This window comes from Lithobates pipiens, unplaced genomic scaffold (genome assembly GCF_037356315.1).
Source record: "Lithobates pipiens isolate NorthernLeopardFrog02 unplaced genomic scaffold, aLitPip1_a1.2 Scaffold_8, whole genome shotgun sequence".
Taxonomy (NCBI): Eukaryota; Metazoa; Chordata; class Amphibia; order Anura; family Ranidae; genus Lithobates; species Lithobates pipiens.
In genome coordinates this window covers 542506861-542526855 of record NW_027507903.1, presented here as the reverse complement: position 1 = coordinate 542526855, position 19995 = coordinate 542506861, and the positions used below count along the sequence as shown (strand labels likewise).

The following is a 19995-nucleotide window of genomic DNA, read 5'->3' as shown; positions in this document are numbered from 1 at the left end:
TTTTTGGCCGCTCGCGGGGGTTAAAACCACCCCGCTAGCGCCCGCACACCGCCGCTAAAACGACGGTAAAGCGCCGCTAAAAATAGCAGCGCTTTACCGCCGACGCTGCTCCCGCCCCAGTGTGAAAGCAGCCTAATATTCAACCAAAAAAATAATGTCAAAGCAATAACTCCAAGGCCAATAATAAATAACACGTTACCTGAAAAGCGCAAAATGAAAAGTGCGAAATGAAAAGCATGAATCAACACTCACCAAAGTTCTACTAACATGAAATTAGCAGAAGGAGCCCAAAGGGTGGTGCTAAAGAGCTGAAAAACAACATAGTACGTCATTACATTTCTATTTGTTGGCCAACAATTCCTTGCCGTTTGTATGCAAGACAAGTTTGGGTCAACCCCTTCAGTCGAAAGTCCATGGTTTTGTTGGCCAACAATCCGATCATGTGTACGAGGCTTAAGATTTACACAGTTCTGCCCCACATCACATGCCTGACTGATGAGTTTATCTCTGTCATTCTGATCCCTCATCCTATCAGTATGCTCCTTGATAACTCATGAACATCTCAACATATCTGTTGGCTTCTTGTACAGCTTTCCTCTTGCTAGTCTAAGCTTTACTGTACAGGAAATGCAAGAGACTGATATCAAGTTAAAATTACTTATACTGCTTACATTAAAAAAAATATAATGACTTTATGGCTACGGAGCTACATTAAAGTATAACTAGAGGCAAAACTTTTTTTTTTTTTCGTTTTGGATAGAGGGGAGAGGGATTAGAAAGCCTGTCAGGTTTTATTGCTGTCTGTGTCCCCATTGTGGAGATGCACTCTCTCTATTGTGTCCGGTTTATTATTAACATTCAAAGTGAAAGTAAAAGAAATTTCAACATTTTGGGTTGTCCCCAAAAAAGTAATAGAGGGGAAATCTTCCAATGGGGACACTAGTTCTGGTGACCTGGGGGTCCACAAGGGGTTATAACCCTCCCTTACTCTATCCAAAATGAAAAAAAAAAAGTTTTGTTCTGCTTTAATGTGGGCCTTGATATCTGCCTGAACATCAGCTTTAAAGGGCAACTGTACTAAACAGGCCACATGGTTAAATACTTACCTTCTGATAATTCACTATGCAGGACCAGCTTAGTGCCACATAGCCCTTCGAACTAAAAACATCCACAACATACTCCTATATCTGGATTGTGACATTTCTTTTCTCTCTATTATCTGTATCCACACAATTGGAACCATTATACCACCTTAGCCTGGATAATATATCACAGTTTTACTGTCTTTCTTGACAAAATCAATAAAATAAGATGGAACATACAAACAGCCCTCACCAGCTCCTTTTCTTACTGGACATGTGAGCTGCAGTCTCATTCATTCATATGGTAGAGTCATACTCATGGTGGCTTCCAAGAGTTCATGGGGCCTCAGTGCACATTTTACTGTACTAAAAGTACAGCAGTGCTTTAAGAAAAGCACATGCATGATATTGAAAGTGTGCTTTCCTAAACTTTGAAACTGTCCAATTATTAATACTGTTGTCTATTAACCACTTTCAGACCGGACCATTTTGCTGGTAAATGACCAGAGGTCTTTTTACACTTTGGCACTGCGCTGCTTTAACTGGTAATTGCGCGGTCATGCAATGTTGTACCCAAACAAAATTTGCGTCCTTTTCTTCCCACAAATAGAGCTTTCTTTTGATGGTATTTGATTGCCTCTGCGATTTTTATTTTTTGCGATATAAACGTAAAAAGACCGCAAATTTTGAAAAAAAATGATATTTTCTACTTTTTGTTATTAGAAAAATCCAATAAACTCAATTTTAGTCATACATTTAGGCCAAAATGTATTCAGCCACATGTCTTTGGTAAAAAAAAAGTCAATAATTGTATATTTATTGGTTTGCGCAAAAGTTGTCACATCTACAAACTAAGGTACGTTTTCTGGAATTTACGCAGCTTTTAGTTTACGACTGTCTATCTCATTTCTTGAGGTGCTAAAATGACAGGGCAGTACAAAACCCCCCCAAATGACCCCATTTTGGAAAGTAGACCCCCTAAGGAAATTGATAAGAGGCATGTTGAGCCCATTGAATATTTTATTTTTTTGCCTCAAGCGATTGAATAATGACAAAAAAAAAATTTTTTTTTTTTTTTTACACAAAGTTGTCACTAAATGATATATTGCTCACACATGCTATGGGCGTATGTGAAATGACACCCCAAAATAAATTCTGCTGCTTCTCCTGAGTACGGGGATACCACATATGTGGGACTTTTTGGGAGCCTAGCCGCGTACAGGGCCCCGAAAACCAAGCACCGCCTTCAGGCTTTCTAAGGGCGTAAATTTTTGATTTCACGCCTCACTACCTATTACAGTTTTGAAGGCCATAAAATGCCAAGATGGCACAAAACCCCCACAAATGACCCCATTTTAGAAAGTAGACACCCCAAGCTATTTGCTGAGAGGCATGTTGAGTCCATGGAATATTTTATATTTTGCCACAAGTTGCGGGAAAATTACAAACTTTTTTTTTTTTTTTTTTTTTTCACAAAGTTGTCACTAAATGATATATTGCTCATGCATGCCATGGGCATATGTGAAATGACACCCCAAAATAAATTCTGCTGCTTCTCCTGAGTACGGGGATACCACATATGTGGGACTTTTTGGGAGCCTAGCCGCGTACGGGGCCCCAAAAACCAAGCACCGCCTTCAGGCTTTCTAAGGGCGTTACAGTTTTGAAGGCCATAAAATGCCAAGATGGCACAAACCCCCCCCCCCAAATGACCCCATTTTAGAAAGTAGACACCCCTAAATTTAGGGGTACACTAGTGAGACTAGGTAATAAATGGCGGGTGCCCTGAAACTATAAAAAAATAACTAACCAACCAGCGTCACCTGTAACAGTTATATGGTGATCACTGGTGAAAGGGTTAACTAGGGGGCAATCAGGGGGCTTTATGCGGTAGTATATGGGGGTCCCTAGCGCTATAAAAAGCTGCGGCGAACCTAAATACCTACCTGCCTAACTAGCGTCACCTGTGACACTAATACGGCGATCAGAAAAATGATCGCTTATTAGGCTGGGTTCACACTGGAGCGATGCGGAAACGCCGCGAATCCGCGGCGGGTTCCCGCATCGCATGCCTCCCGGCGGCAGTTCACACTGCCCTATGCGAACTGCTGGGAGTGTCAGTGAAATGTTACTGACACCCCCAGATCAGTTCGCATATCGCAGTGCGATCTGCAAACTCGGATCGCATGGTGTGAACACCCATGCGATCCGATTCTGCTGCGGGCCAAAAAAAGGGTCCCGTGCGAATTTGCGGCGGGTGCGGCGGGTGTGGCGGGTGCGGCGGGTGCGGCGAATGGCTGAACTCGAATCGCACAGAGATCGGATGTGATTTGCACTGCAGTGCGGTGCGAATCACATTCGTTCTCATAAACCGCTGCAATGTGAACCCAGCCTTAGTGACACTGGCGACGGGGGGTGATCACGGGGTTAAATCTTTATTGGGGGGGTTAGGGGGGTACATTAGAACTAAAGGGGGCTAACCCTAACTGCCCTAACAGTTATTACAGTCACAAATGACACCAATGCAAAAAAAAAAAAAAAAAAAAAAAAAATGACATTGGTGTCACTGTGACTGGGGGGCAGGGGTAATTGGGGGGGTGATCGGGGGGTAAAGGGGGGGTGTGAGTGTGCCTGGCATGTTCTACTGTGTGTGGGATGTGTTGGTGCAACTCACTGATCCGCTCTCCTCCGTGTCGGAACGAAAAATACCGACACGGAGGAGAGAATACATCACTTCCTCTCCTGTGTTTACATTACAGGAGAGGAAGTGATGTCACCGGGGATTTCCATTCGTCGGGAGCGATCGCGAGGGGGTGGCCATGAATGAATGGCCGTCCCCTCGTCCGGGATCGCTCCCGAACGAAAACCGACCGCCGCAGGCACCGGGCGGGGGCCCGATCGGGCCCCCGACCCGCGGGAGGCAAAGCACGTACATGTACGTGCTTATGCCTGCCCGTGCCATTCTGCCGACGTACATCGGCGTGAGGCGGTCGGCAAGTGGTTAAAAGGTCCTTTTTTATAGTAACATACTAGATTCCCCACTTGTAGATGAAAAGAAACATCAGTCTACAGTGAGGCAGTGCTTACTGCAGGGATATGCAATTAGCGGACCTCCAGCTGTTGCAGAACTACAAGTCCCATGAGGCATAGCAAGACTCTGACAGCCACAAGCATGACACCCAGAGACAGATGCATGATGGGACTTGTAGTTTTGCAACAGCTGGAGGTCCGCTGATTGCATATCTCTGCTGTAATGTATATGGCTGCATCCAGCTAGTAAATAAGTACATACTGACGGTCAACCGTGAATTATTTATTCTTCTTGTGGTTATGACTTATGCTTTCAACAACCACCACATTTTTATTGGCTAGAAATTAAAAATAGACTTCTAACTGGTTGATGGGCTTAACATACCTGTTTGTCCACTGTGCTATGTAATCTTTTGATGTTGTAGATTTTATTCTGTTTTTATTTTATAATAATGTCAGCTCTGACGTTCCACTCAAGTTCAGCGGTTGCAGCATAGTTGACCTGAGGAACTTTATCTATGATAGTTACCCGGATTGCCTGCTAAACATGCCAACCTCATCTCAGATCTTGTCTCCAGCCGTTTGTGGTAATAAATTCATTGAAAGTGAAGAGCAGTGTGACTGCGGAGAGCCACAGGTAACCAGAATTATATCTGTATATCTCCACTGAACAAGGGGTGTGCTGGAGAGACACAGCAAGATATCCCAGCCTTCTTGCTCAATGCATTAAACTTTGAGTAAAGACGGGTAAAGACTTGGTTTTGCTAGTTTAGAAGATTAGACAATAATTATGTGTCAAGGTTTGAGAGAGTGATAATAAAGATCCAAAATCCTTGTCTGATAGCTAATCTTTCCCCTTCCCTCAGGTAAGGTACTGCAAATGTCTACCTGCTTCCTTTTTATTTTTATTTTTTTTGTATATTGTGTTGAACATATTGGGGCAAAACAGGTCTAAAATCATCAGATGATGTGCAAATTCGGCTTTGACACTTCCAGGATGTTGAATATCTGCACCCCCTTTAGCACTTGGTAGTTCCTCCCACTGGCCCCTAAGTTATTATTTTGTCCTGTAGGATGATGGAGCCATAGAGGGAGACATGAGCATTCAGCACTTCCAGAACTGTTGAGTGCTGAATCCTTTGCTGGAAGTTGTAGTGCTGTAAGACAACAGAATTCAGACTCACTTGTCTGCCAGGGAGGTACGTATTCACAGTTTTCTACTGCAGGAAGCAGTTCTTTTGATTTTTCTTAGAGAACAACAGAGTCACTGTAATGGAAATTTGTCATAAGGGAAATAAGTAGGTTGCCATTGCTAACCACTCTTTCTGGCAGTTACCTGGCTTAGTCTGGTTTCCGTAGTTATGAGAGAAAAACCTGGAACAAATATGGAAAGTTAAGCCCCATACACACTTTCAGATTTTCTGCTGATTTTTTCCTTCAGATTTACCAAAACTATGTAGGAAGGGCCTGCCTGATTGCATACAAATTGAAACTCCTAAGGTTTGACCTCATATTAAATGGTTTTGGTAAATCTGAAGGAAAGAATCTGCAGAAAATCTGATAGTGTGTATAGGCTTAAAAGTGATTGTAAAGTCAATTTTTTTTTCCTATAAAAATAACAAACATGTCATAATTACCTTCTGTGTTGCAGTGGATTTGCACAGAGCAGCCCAGATCCTCCTGTTCTTGGGTGCCTCTTCTGTGCTCCTGGCCACTCCTTTCTGTTGAGTGCCCCCATAGCAAGCAGCTTGCTATGGGGGCACCTGAGCTGAGCTGCAGCTCTGTGTGTCCATTCAGACACAGAGTTGTGGTTCGGCCCTGCCCCCTTTCCTGATTGGCTAACTGTCTTTGATTGACAGTAGCGGGAGCTAATGGCACCACTACTGTGTCTCAGGCAATTAGGAGGGAGAGTCCGGGACAGCTGAGATACTCATAGACATTGCTGGACAGAGATGGGGCTCATGTAAGTATTAGGGGGCTGAGGGAGGATGCTGCACACAGAAGGCTTTTTATCTTAAAGCAGTAGTAAACCCGCAAATTTTTCATTTTTTTATTTTTTTAAACCTGCAAAGCAAAAGGCATAACGAGCTAGTATGCACCGCATACTAGCTCATTATGAAATACTTACCTTCGAATGAGGCCCGACATCTGGCCCAATCCACGCCGAGGGAGCTGACATGCTCCCTCTGCGTTTCTTCCGGGTATCGCGGCTCTGGCGCTGTGAGTGGCCGGAGCCGCGATATCGTACGCGTGGGAGATTTCATTCCGGCCGGTCGGCCACTGTCGGATTTTGAGGCCGAGAATCCCCTTGTGCACATGCGCCGCTGCAGTCAGCGGCGCATACCGAGGGGAATATCTCCTAAACCATACAGGTTTAGGAGATATTTTTTTTACCTACAGGTAAGCCTTATTATAGGCTTTCCTGTAGGTAAAAGTTAAAAAATTGAGTTTACAACCACTTTAATGCATTAAATGCATTAAAGCGGTAGTAACCCCGCACCTTTAAAAAAAAAAACAACCTGCAAGGCAAAGGCATAATGAGCTAGTATGCAGCGCATATACTCATGAAATACTCACCTTAGAACAAGGCGTCAGCAGGTGATCTTTGTCGATGCCGAGGGAGCTGACATTTTTACTTGTTGTGTCTTCTGGGTAACGCAGCTCTGGCGCTGTGAGTGGCCGGAGCCGCGATGTCGTCACTCCCACGAATGTGCGTGGGAAATTTCTTTCCGGCAATGTCCCTCAGAATGAGGGACACTTAAAGGGGTTGTAAAGGTTCGTTTTTTATTTTCTACATAGGTTCCTCTAAGCTAGTGCATTGTTGGTTCACTTACCTTTTCCTTCGATTTCCCTTCTAAATGTTTTTTTTCTTTGTCTGAATATCTCACTTCCTGTTTCTCCTCAGTAAACTTCTCACCATCATCCGAGCTGGTGGTTAGTCAGCCAGAACAGCTTACTGAACAGCTTACTGAGGAGGAACAGGAAGTGAGAAATTCAGACAAAGAAAACAAAGAATAAAAAACATTTATAAGGGAAATCGAAGGAAAAGGTAAGTGAACAAACAATGCACTAGCTTAAAGGAACCTATTTAGAAAATAAAAAACTAACCTTTACAACCCCTTTAAGGTAGGAAGTGACTGGCAGCGTGCTACGCTCACCAGGGCAAAAGTGGGTGTGGTCAAATTCTTAGCAGTAGGAGGGTCTTAATGGGTACAGATTTTAGGAGAGTGTGAGATACAGAGTGCAGGGTTCTGGCTTCTGTAATGTACAGGAAGGTGGGTTCTGGAGTGTGTTATGCACAGGGTGCAGAGTTTTGTAGTGCATTGTGTACAGAGTGCAGGAGAGTGCAGGGTTCTGGAGTGTGTTACATACAGAGCGCATGGAATCTGGAGTGTGTCTCGTACTGAGTACAGGGTTCTGGAGTGTGTTACGTACCAAGTACAGCTTTTTGGAGTGTGTTACTTACAGAGCGCATGGATCTGGAGTGTGTTACGTACCGAGTACAGGGTTCTGGAGTGTGTTACGTACTGAGTACAGGGTTCTGGAGTGTGTTACGTACTGAGTACAGGGTTCTGGAGTGTGTTACGTACCAAGTACAGGGTTCTGGAGTGTGTTATGTACAGAGTGCATGGATCTAGAGTGTGTTACATACAGACTACAGGGTTCTGAAGAGCATTACATACAGAAAGGTGGGTTCTGGAGAAAGTTATGCACAGGGTTCAAGAGAGCGCTAGGTATGGAGTCCATTCATCTATTAAAGTGGTTGTAAACCCTTTACAACTACTTTTTGCTACAGGTAAGCCTAGAATTGGGCTTACCTGTAGCTACACTGGATATCTCCTAAACCTGCATGGTTTAGGAGATATCCCCTGCATTTGCATGTGCCAACATCATCAGCACATGCGCACTGAAGCAAACTGAAGCAATGGCACGTATGTGCCGTTACTTCAGTTAGACTGTGCCGTTACCAGCGGGAGTGACGTCATCACAGCTCTGCCAATCACAGCGCCGGAGCCTGCGATATCCGGAAGTAACTCTGGGAGCATTGTCAGCCGTCGGAGCGGCAAATGAGAACCCGCTGCGGGGGCTTCGTTCTCAGGTGAGTATTACATAATGAGCTAGTATGCTATGCATACTAGCTCATTATGACTTTGTCTTGCAATTTTTATTTTTTTATTTTTTTTGTTTAGGGTTTACAAGCACTTTAACATCTCACTATTGCACCTCTCCTCAGCTATAAGCTCCACACATACAAAACACACACACACAAACCACACACACACATACATACAAATACAAAACACACACACATACAAAACACAACACCTCTCCTCTGCCATCCCCTTCACCAAAGCACTAACATCTTTTACATGGTTATCTTTGTAAAAGTACTTTTCTGTTGCTGGCTCTGTCACAGCCTTGTTTACTATTTCTGTGCACTAACTGTACACTCTTCTCATTTCCAGCTCCCAATCTCCCCTCCCCAAGCAGGAAGGAGATAAGTATAATGATGCAGATCAACCCCTTCCTCCCCTATTTCCCTCCATCATTCTGCACTCACAGACCAGCTCTTCTCCCTGCTCTCAGTGTAGAGCAGGGAGCCTGCTATAGCAGCCGTTGGGGAGAGCTCAGCTGTTACTTTTAACAGAAGCCATGCTGTGAGTGCAGAGCTGATTGCTTGACAAAGGAGCGGGTGTGAGTAGCAGTCCCACCCATCCCCGACATCAAGGCTTTAATCTGACAGCTGCAGCTGCACAGACCACATCCAGCGGGTTTTCTGGCCAATCCCTGGCTGTGCTTGATATTCACCCTTGAGCTGTAAGGTACTCCATAATTAACCTATGGAGTGATGTGGGACAAAGTCCTTGTACAGCGGGATAGCGGGAAAGAGTTATAAATGTGGGAAAGTCACACCCAATCCGGGACTGTTGGGAGGTATGCAGTCACTGTCCTCCGCTCTAAGCAGACCAAGAATAATTATGTGATTGCCCAGTTCTCGGGCTTAGAGCTGACACGAGACAACTGCAGCATCATACCCATGTTGCAGCATAGAGGTGAGTTTGTATGTTTATTTTTTTATGAACCCCATACATCTCCTTTAAAGCTGAACCAATTTCCTTGATCATACATCACGGAACACAGGAGCTTCATTACATAGTGGGTTATATAGGCACCTCTGGTGATTGGACACTGGTTAACCCCAATTAAGGAGAATTCCTCCCCTATATAACCCCTCCCATATGGGAGGCACCTCAGTTTTTTCACCAGTGTCTATGGTGGTTGGTCACGTAAAACTTTAGCTCTGTGCAGGTCCCTGTGGGGGCCTAAGGGCTACAACAAACCGGATCCATACCTCGGGCCGATATTTGACTCCCAAGATGGTATGGTACCCGGGCCTCGTCAGCCGAAGAAGCGAGGTTTGGCCTGCAAGTCCTCTCCTATTGAAAGACTGGGCTCTGGGAAAACCAGACTTGGTCTACTGTTTATACAGAGTGCACAAACGTTTCTGGCAGAGTCTTTTACATGGTCCAGGTAGGAGGCTCTTCCGAGAAAGAGCCCCAGATAAACCTGAAGGTTGGCTAACATTGCCCGCCGTGATGGGTGAAGGCTGGAATTTGTCTGTTTCAGCAATTCCTGCAGCGAGGACAGGTAAGGGAAGTTTAAATGATAGTGTTTTATTCCTGCGCTACCACTGGGGATCTATCAAATGTCAGGGGCTGCTGCTACTACCGGAATGGATCACACCGTATCCACTTAATATGAAACTAAAGATATGTTGGTATTGCGCTGTCCCTATATTAAATAACCCTCCGAGGGTGATAAGTATAATGCCTAGTTACATAAATCAATAGTGTAATATAAAAATATATATCTATAAATGTCTACTGAATAGTATCAAAAAGTGCAAAGTGCTACATTAAATAAAATAAAATAAACACACCAAAAAGGTGATAGAATCCAAATAAATGAAAATCAAGTGAACAAAGGTAAGTAACTAAAAACAGTCTCTTAAAAAATTACTATTTTGATAAAGTGCAGAAAAAATGCAAAAAAAAAAAAGTAAACGCACTACAGAGTCAATTGAAAACCTCCACAGAAACACAACTGCTTCAATTGAGTGCAAAGCCAAAAAACAGTGAATTGATCATAAAGTACCAAGTGCATCTTATAAATGTGCAAATAAGAAAACACTCTCCAGAGGTGATATAAGTGAACCACCCTAATAATAAACAAATGATATACAAGAAAATAAGAAAGAGTATACCTAGACCAAAAAGAGGGTACCCTCTCCTGATCACATGGGAATAAACTTTAGAATAAACAAAAAACTATATATATATATATATATATATATATATATAGTAGTAAACGCACTACAGAGCTGGCTGTAACATACATTATATCAGAATGAATCCGGCCTCTATAGATTAAATATACATATTGAAATCCATCAAAAATTAAAAGATATAAATATTGAAGTCCATAAATAAACAACAGTCTCCTTTAAGTGCAAGTGCTTTGTGCAAACTGAGGTGCGGATCTCCCAGTGCTTAATCCCGCTGTGATCACACTTTAGTGGGCAGTGGCCCCTTACCTATAGCATGGAGGGATTCGCATAGAGGTATATAGATTTCTTTATATGTCTTCTCTCCTGGTAAATTCGGTCACCTTCTCCTTTGAATTTTATTCTTATTGCTCCAGAGGACCCAATAGATTAATAGAGAGGGAATACCATAGTGTAGTATCTCACAAATAGCATTTATTAATTATTTCATACACAGGGTACTCACACATTAATAGACAGAAAAAAGCCTTTTTCTAGTAATCAGCAGCAAGTGCATCCACAGTCAGCTTCCTTCCCGTCCCTACGCGTGACATCACATCACGTGACTTCAGGAAGCTGACAGTAGACATTTATAGATATATATTTTTATATTACACTATTGATTTATGTAAATAGGCATTATACTTATCACCCTCGGAGGGTTATTTAGTATAGGGACAGCGCAATACCAACATATCTTTAGGTAAGGCAAGTTAATCCTATATATGTAATTATATGATGGATTTCTTCATTTTGAGTAGTTGTATATCTTACCTGGTTTCCACCACTAGAGGGAGTAAGAGCAGCCTGATGCATACTTATATGCCTTTCAGTACACACGCTCAGTGAAACCTGGTTCTCCAGAGGTCTCACGTCTCCACTGCAGTCCCTGCCACAACAAGGTAACACAGGGGTCCCACATAGTCAGGGGGTCCCACGCAGCTCCGGTGGAGTTCTCCCCCCCCCCCCCTGGATCTCGCGGTCCTCGTGCATGCGCGCCAGGTACGTTCCCGGCCCAATGGAGGAGGGGGGAGTGTGGTTGTGAGCTGTGCACGTCAGTGTGCACGGTGCTGTACTGCGCAGGCGGCAGATTTAAAAAGCCCAGAGCGTCAGGGGGCTGTAAGTATGAGACACAGGAGCTGTGGGCAGTAAGCATCCGAGGGGATTGGATCCAGGCAAACCTTAGACACATACTCAGCATCAGGTTGTGCAGTTTAAGCATATATATTTATTGTGAGACTTTAAGCACAACAGTGATTGCACTTGTACTAGTACCTCTGCTTTGTAGCTTAGGACTATGTCTCCTCGTAAGAGGGTCTCGGGGGGAGGTAGCAAAGGCACTGGTAAATCACCGCCTAGGTCCAGGGGTTCTAAAGGTGCCTGTAAGTTACCATCCCCCCCGCAAGACTGGAGCCAGCCTCTCAAGACGAGTTAGTGCCCCTGTCAGGTTTTGCAGCCTCTCCTAATGTCCTAGCCCCGGTTTATGTCACTGAGGACTCCCTTAGGGCTACATTGGAGGGTTTTGAAGGGAGAATAATGAATTTTTCTGCTTCCCTGAAAGATAGCAGGAAAAGGGGTAGATCCCCTCCCTCTGCTGAAATTCCTCTCTTAGATGATTCTTCTGAAAATGAGGAGAGATCCCTGTCTTGGGACAGGGATCAGGAGCAGTCGGATGAGTCAGAGGAAGAGGAGATAGTCCCCTCCTCCCAGGCGCTCAGAAAACAGGTGCAGTATTATACTGAAGAAGCGAAAAAAGGGAAAAAACTGCGCTACGGAATACAAATGGTATTGAACGGAAGCTGCAATTCAAAATGTACACCAAGAATACACCAAACAGAAATAGAAAAAAGAAGAAAGAACTGCGCTAACCACGAATACCCAAATGTGAGTAGGGTATGTATATGTGCCAGACCCACGATATGGGTCTTAGTGTCTTAATGTCTCCAAGACCACCTCCAAAGTATAATGCAAATCATATACAAATAAGTGCAATTTGAATGCAAAAACAAACCATAAATACGTGTCAAGAGTGTGAGTTCCCCAAACACAATATGAGTAAATCAAATTCAGTGCATATACCTCTAGAAATAAAGAGTTAAAAAATAGAATAGAATATGAAAAAAAAAAAAAAAAAAAATATTTGCAATTTTTTTACATAAATGGAATATCAAGAAAAAAGATTATGTTTAGAGACACCCTATATAATGTCCATATAGTCATATATCATATACGACGTAAATTATTACGAAACGCGTAGGGCGGTGCGAACGTGTCGACGTCACCCCAGTCGTGTTCGTGCTTTTTGGACCAGGAAGGACGGGTCGGTCTCTGCGTTGGCGTGCATCCGGCCGGTGCACGCTTCTGTTTTGAACCTGCTTTTAAAGTCTTTTATGTAAGTGTATACGTTCGTTTTTGCAAATTAAAGTCTTTTGGTTTTACACTATCTGGAGCCTATGTTTTTCCCTATGTGATACCACGTTGAGTTGGGAGTGATATGTGGAATAACAGCCATAACCCTACCGCGTGAAAGATTCAGGATCGCTTGAGGAGGAATCGCTATCTGGATACCCTTTGACTATTGTCGCCTGTGGTGACCCTCTGTAACGGGGGGTCGCTTGGATCTGGTAAGAAGCCAATTCACTCATTCGGTGTTGGGAAAAGCATAGTACATCTTTGGAGAAGATTTTATTCTGTGTACTCATAACTCAGCTGTTTGAAGTTTGTCCTTCACTGCTGCACTCCACTTGAAGCTTTACTTCACTGGTGTTGGTTTACTATATGGACACTTTATTATTTTTTGATATATGACTATATGGACATTATATAGGGTGTCTCTAAACATAATCTTTTTTCTTGATATTCCATTTATGTGAAAAAATTGCAAGTATTATACTGAATTGGTGCGTACCACATTCAGAATGCCTGCTGCTGAGGCCGCTACATCCTCTGTTTCTTCCCTGGGAGTCAGGAAAGCCCCACAGACTGCCTATTCCTTTCCAATTCATCCCCTAATGGATGAATTGTTGTATGAGGATTGGGGACATCCCGATAAACTGTTTGCTCCTCCTAAAAGGTTTTTTATGCATTATCCTCTGGAGGAAAGTTTCACTAAGAAGTGGGGGGTCCCATCTGTTGATGCGGCTGTTTCTTGCGTGAATAAAAACCTGACTTGTCCCTTGGATAATGCGCGGGTATTTAAAGATCCAACTGATAAGAAGCTGGAAACCTTATTAAAAGCCTCCTTTTCCATGACTGGCGCTGTAGTGCAACCTACAGTCGCAGCTGTGGGGTTGTGCCAGTTCCTCAAGGAACAGGTTAAGCAGATGCTTGGGCTCCTTCCCAGTGAGGAAGTAGAGAAGTATGCAGAATTGCCTCATATTCTGTGCTTCATGATTGATGCGATTTTGGATTCTGTCCAACAAGCATCACGTTTGTCCCTCATGTTGGTACACATGCGAAGGGTCCTATGGCTAAAGAATTGGGCAGCTGAGCTGTCATGCAAGAAGCATTTGATTGGGTTCCCGTTTAAAGGAGAACGTTTGTTTGGAGAAGAATTAGACAAATTCATCCAAAAAATTCCAGGGGGTGAATCTACTCTCCTTCCAGTCAAAAGGAGCAAGCGTCCTTCATTCAGGAGTGTTCTCTCTCCCGGAGCATCAAGCTCTAAGCAGTGGCGACTGTCTTCTCAACCCTCCTCTACAGGAAAGGCTCATGGCCGGGCCCAGGGGCAGAAAAAGACTTGGGGGCAAAAGCCTGCAAGGCAGAGCCCACAAGCTTCCTTGTGAAGGGGTGCCCCCGCTCAGCCAGGCTCCTGCAGTTTGCAGGAGCCTGGCGGGAAAAGATCCGGGACAAGTGGGTGATCTCTTTGGTATCTCTGGGCTACAGGCTAGAGTTTCAGGAGATTCCACCTTCTCGCTTTCTAAGGTCAAGGATCCCCAGGGATCCAGTAAAGCAAAAAACGCTATTTCTGGCCTTAGATCACTTACTATCCCAGGGGGTGATAGTAGAAGTAGACCCAAAAGAACAGGGTTCAGGGTTTTACTCAAATCTCTTCACCGTTCCGAAGCTAAATGGAAGTGTCAGACCTATCCTGGATCTGAAGGATCTGAACCGTTTTTTACACATCCAGTCCTTCCGAATGCAGTCAATCTGCACTGTGGTCTCCTCCCTGCAAGGGGGAGAGTTTATGGCATCAATAGATATCAAGGATGTATATCTCCATGTGCCAATTTTTCCCCCACAACAAAAATTTCTAAGGTTCGCGGTAGAGCGGCGCCATTTTCAATTTGTGGCCTTGCTACGGCTCCTCGAGTCTTCACAAAGATTCTGGACCCTCTCTTGGCAAACCTAAGAGCTCAGGGTATAGCCGTCATGGCTTATCTAGACGATTTGCTTCTCATGGAGAAAACAGCAGCGTTCCTGATCCACAGCGTCACCAGAACGCTAGAACACCTGGAACGTCTAGGTTGGATCATAAACCTGGAAAAGTCGTCCCTACAGCCTACCACCAGGTTGGAATACCTGGGTATGATCATCCACACTGCTCAAGGCAAGGTGTTTCTTCCAAGGCCAAAGGCCTTGGCCATTGGGGATCTGGTGTGCCTAATTCCCCTATTTGTTTGTGCATGAGACTGTTAGGGAAAATGGTCGCCTCCTTCGAGGCCGTCCCTTTCACCCAGTTCCACTCAAGTCCTCTGCAAAGATGCATCCTTGCGGCTTGGAACAGGAAGCCCCAATCCTTGGATCTTCTTATGCGTCTATCCCCAGGGACACGCAGGAGTCTCATCTTGTGGTTACAAACCAAGAATTTGCTGAAGGGCAAAACTTTTCTTCCTCTTCCATGGAAGATTGTCACGACAGGGGAAATGGTCTGCGATCGAGAAGCTATTGCCCATAAATGTCCTGGAGATCCGGGCAATTTATATGGCTCTCATAAAGTGGTCTTACAGACTACGAGGTCTCCCTGTTTGGGTTCAGTCCGACAATGCCACAGCAGTGGCCTATATCAATCACCAGGGCGGTACCAGGAGTCTGGTGGCCCAAAAAGAGGTGAATCGCATACTTCTCTGGGCAGAAAAGCATGTTCCGTGTCTATCTGCAGTCTTCATTCCAGGAGTGGAAAATTGGCACGCGGATTTTCTGAGCCACCAGCAGTTGTGCCCAGGAGAATGGGCTCTGCACCTCGACGTGTTTCGGAACATATGTCACAGGTGGGGTACTCCAGACGTAGATCTGTTTGCATCCAGGTTCAACAGAAAACTGGACAATTTTTTGTCAAGGACAAGAGATACACTTGCTCAGGGGTCAGATGCTCTGACAGTTCCCTGGGATCAGTACAATGTGATCTATGCCTTCCCCCCGAGCCCGCTTCTGTCGCGATTCCTGGGAAGAGTCAAGAGGGAGACAAAATTGGTCCTTTTGGTGGCCTCGGCTTTGCCCAGGCGACCGTGGTACGCAGAGATCATGAAGTTGGCAGTAGGCAGGCCATGGATCCTCCCTCTCCGGCCAGATCTGCTCTCACAGGTTCCAATTTACCATCCTGCTTTACGCAGTCTGAATTTGACAGTTTTGGCTGCTGAGACCCACATTCTGAGAGACCGTGGCCTTTCGGGGCCAGTCCTTTCTACTCTGGTCAATGCCAGAAAGCCGGCCTCCAGGCTTATTTATTACAAAATCTGGAGGGCATATGTTTCCTGGTGTGAACTCAGGAAATGGCATCCTAGAAAGTATGTCATTAGCAGGATCTTGGCCTTTCTCCAGTCAGGCCTAGAAATGAATTTGGCCATAAGCACTATCAAGGTGCAGATTTCGGCCCTGTCAGTATTTTTTCAGAAGCCACTTGCATCGCATTCCCTGGTGCGGGCTTTCATCCAGGGGGCCATGCGGATAAGACCGCCAGTCAAACCTCCGGTATGCCCATGGGATCTGAATTTGGTTCTCTCGGTTTTGCAGGGGCAACCATTTGAACCTTTGCATCTGGCTTCATTAGTTCTCCTGACTAAAAAATTGGTCTTCTTGGTAGCCATATCTACAGCTAGAAGAGTATCAGAGCTAGCAGCTCTTTCCAGCAAAGAGCCGTATCTAATTATTCATAAGGACCGGGTGGTCATGCGTGCCAACAGGTCCTTTCTACCTAAGGTGGTTTCAGGATTCCATTTGAATCAAGACGTAATTCTACCATGCTTTTTTCCGGACCCACATTCCGCAGAAGAAGAATCTTTGCACACTTTGGATGTGGTTAGAGCAATCAGTATATATCTTCGGGCAACTGCTCAGATAAGGAAAACTGATTGCTTGTTTATTTTGCCGGAAGGCCCTAGGAAGGGCCAGGCGGCGTCAAAATCCACTCTCTCAAGGTGGATTAGACAGGTTATTTCTCAGGCCTATAGTGTAAAGGGGAAGATTCCTCCTTTTCAAGTGAAAGCGCACTCTACTAGGGCTGTAAGTGCTTCTTGGGCAGTGCATCACCAGGCCTCCCTGGCTCAGATCTGTAAGGCTGCAACTTGGTCATCAGTCCACACATTCACCAGATTCTATCAGGTGGATGTCAGAGGGCAAGAGGATATCGCCTTCGGGCGCAGTGTACTGCAGGCTGCAGTTTAGGTCCTCAGGTCCCTGGCGGTCTATAATTATGATCTGTGTCTCCCTCCCCTAAATCTAGGCATTGCTTTGGGACATCCCACTATGTAATGAAGCTCCTGTGTCCCGTGATGTATTATCAAGAAAATGGGATTTTTATATACAGCTTACCTGTAAAATCCTTTTCTTGAGAGTACATCACGGGACTCCCACCCATCTTGGGTTTTACGTGGTTTCTTATTGCTTTGCTACAAAACTGAGGTGCCTCCCATATGGGAGGGGTTATATAGGGGAGTTATTCTCCTTAATTGGGGTTAACCAGTGTCCAATCACCAGAGGTGCCTATATAACCCACTATGTAATGAAGCTCCTGTGTCCCGTGATGTACTCTCAAGAAAAGGATTTTACAGGTAAGCTGTATATAAAAATCCCATTTTTATCAATGTAAGTATACATAGCAAAGTGGTTTGCACTTCTGCTTGGCAGCACTAGGGTCGATGTTTTGAATTCCAACCATGGCACTACCTGCCTGTTTGCATGTTGTGCCTGCATGGGGGTAATCTGGTTTCTTCCTAAGCTCCAAATACATGCTGGTAGGTTAATTGGCTCCTGTCTAAATTGGTCCTAGTATGTGCATGTATGAACGTGAGTTAGGGGCCTTATATTGTAATCTCCTTTAGACCCCTTTCACACTGAAGTGCTTTGCAGGCGCTATAGGGCTAAAAATAGTGCCTGCAAAGTGCCCTGAAACAGCGGCTCCATTCACTCAAGTGTAAAAGCCTGGAGGCTGTCACACTGGAGCGGTGCGCTGGCTGGACGTCAGAAAAAGTCCTGCCAGCAGCTTATTTGCTGTGCATTAGGATCGGTGAACTCACCGCTCCTAAAGCACACCTGCCCATTGAAAACAATGGGGCAGCACTGCTATACTGCTGGCAAAGCGCGAGTTTTGCAGGTGGATCTAACCCCTTTTCGGCCTCTAGTGGGAGTTAAAACCACCCTGCTATCGGCCGAATAGCGCCGCTTTACCGCTGATGCCCAGGGCGGCTCAATGTGAAAGGGGTCTTAGGGCAGGGTACTAAAATAATTAAATATTCCATACCTGTGGGACTTCTGTGGAAGCGATGAATAGCTGTAGCAGTAGTCACTATTACAAAGTGATAATTGCGGCCTTCTAGGTTTTGTGTAAAGCTGCTACCTATCTGCATAGTAAACACAGAAGGTCACTCGCACAGCCACCCATCAGAGAATTCCTTAGAAAATACTGTGCTATAAAAACCATACCTGGCATTTAGCTAGAAGAAATTCAGATTTTCTCAGACTTGTATTTGCTGTTTGCTTGTTCTGGGTTAGTGACTTTTAAAAAGACAACCTAAGCTTGAGCCTAGGACTGCAAAACTGACACAGGTTTCTATTGGTTAATTGTGGAATATTAGGGGAAGAAGAAAAAATGGTTGATGCATGTGGCCGCAGAAGAGCCAATAGCAGAAATGAGGAGGTAGTACAGAAAATTTCCTCCTAGAAAACCACTGCTGGAAGTAAACTGGTTATTTTGCACGCTTCTATCAATATTTCTGGAAAGTGGATCATGTTAGCATTAGTGCCTGGGAGTAATAAGGATCACCTTGACTTCCAGGATGAAAATCTGAATCTTCTGCAGCAGAATATAAATTGACAATGGAGACATGCAGTTTAAAAGCATGGTATGCACTTCTGTTTACCGTAGTTTTATGCTCAGATGATATATTTTTCTTGAAGGAATGTACAGATAATTGCTGTGATCCATACACCTGCAACTTAAAGCCAGGACATGAGTGTAGTGAAGGAACATGTTGTCACAAATGTAAGGTAAGTGAATGGCTTTGTTGCAAAATAAGATATTTTATCGTTCAAAAGATTTATTTGTTTTAGAAATAATAAATAACAAATACAGAATATTTGACAAAACAAAAATATTAAAATATAACATTAAAGTATAAATGTTATATAAAAAAATATTAAATACATAAATAAATATGCAAATAAATAAAAATAAACACACTAAAACAAGAGAGGGGTGCTCCATCATTTACAACCTATGGAGATGAATGCAAATTATAACTACAGATATCTAAGTAAAAAGGAATAAAATACCAAGGAGGAATAATAAACACTCCAAAAAAAAAAAGGTGTGGTTATTAATTATATCATCTAGAGAAGACTAGAGTATAAAGTTGTTTATATCTGAAATGTCAGGAGCTCAATAAACTAGAAAAGACAGAAATATATCAATTTTACATATTTGAGCAAAACGAAATCCTGACCTTTTTTGAAGAAGTATGGAAGAGAAAATGGCAAAAGGAGATGGGGACAGAAAGGAGGGGGAGAGATAATTATTTAACTCCAGGGATAAATTATAGTTTATATAGCTAAATATTGTACCAGAAAGAGAGAGATAGAGAAAATAAAATAAAATAAATATATATATATATATATATATATATATATATATATATATATATATATATATATATATATAATTACCATGACAAGAGCATTCGATTATCAAAATTATCTGACATATAGTATCTAATCCATGGTCTCCGTGTTATTGAATTCTGACAGACGATTCTTATCTAAAGCGTCCATTTTGGCATGTATGAAAGATTGGTTCATTCTAGTTTTGGTTTCTGAAATATTCACAACAGATGTTTTCCATGCATTGGCTACTGTCTGTTTTGCGGCTATCAGAAACGTGAGGAATAGTTTGAATTGGTTCTGTGTGAGAGAATCTGGTTTTAGATTAAGGAGAGCTAGCATTGGGTCTGGTGAAATAGAACAAATAAGATATTTTCATTTTATCAAGTCATACTATGAGGACATGCCTTGCTAAAAGGCATATAAAAATGTCATAGCTACTTTACTTTAAAGAATGAGTTCACTTTAAAAAAATAATAATGTTGTAATAATTACAATTTTTTTGGTAGGAGCCTGGAAAGCATC

The 19995-nt window shown here is 43.6% G+C and overlaps 1 protein-coding gene across 1 annotated transcript in view; it reads left to right on the top strand.

The window, feature by feature from the left end:
• The window catches only part of LOC143962250 (zinc metalloproteinase-disintegrin-like batroxstatin-2), a 79834-nt gene that overhangs the window by 36147 nt on the left and 23692 nt on the right, over positions 1–19995 (top strand). Inside the window, exon 7 of the mRNA XM_077471571.1 lies at positions 4572–4749. Coding sequence (XP_077327697.1) covers positions 4572–4749 — 178 coding nt within the window. The remainder of the gene's footprint in view (positions 1–4571; positions 4750–19995) is intronic.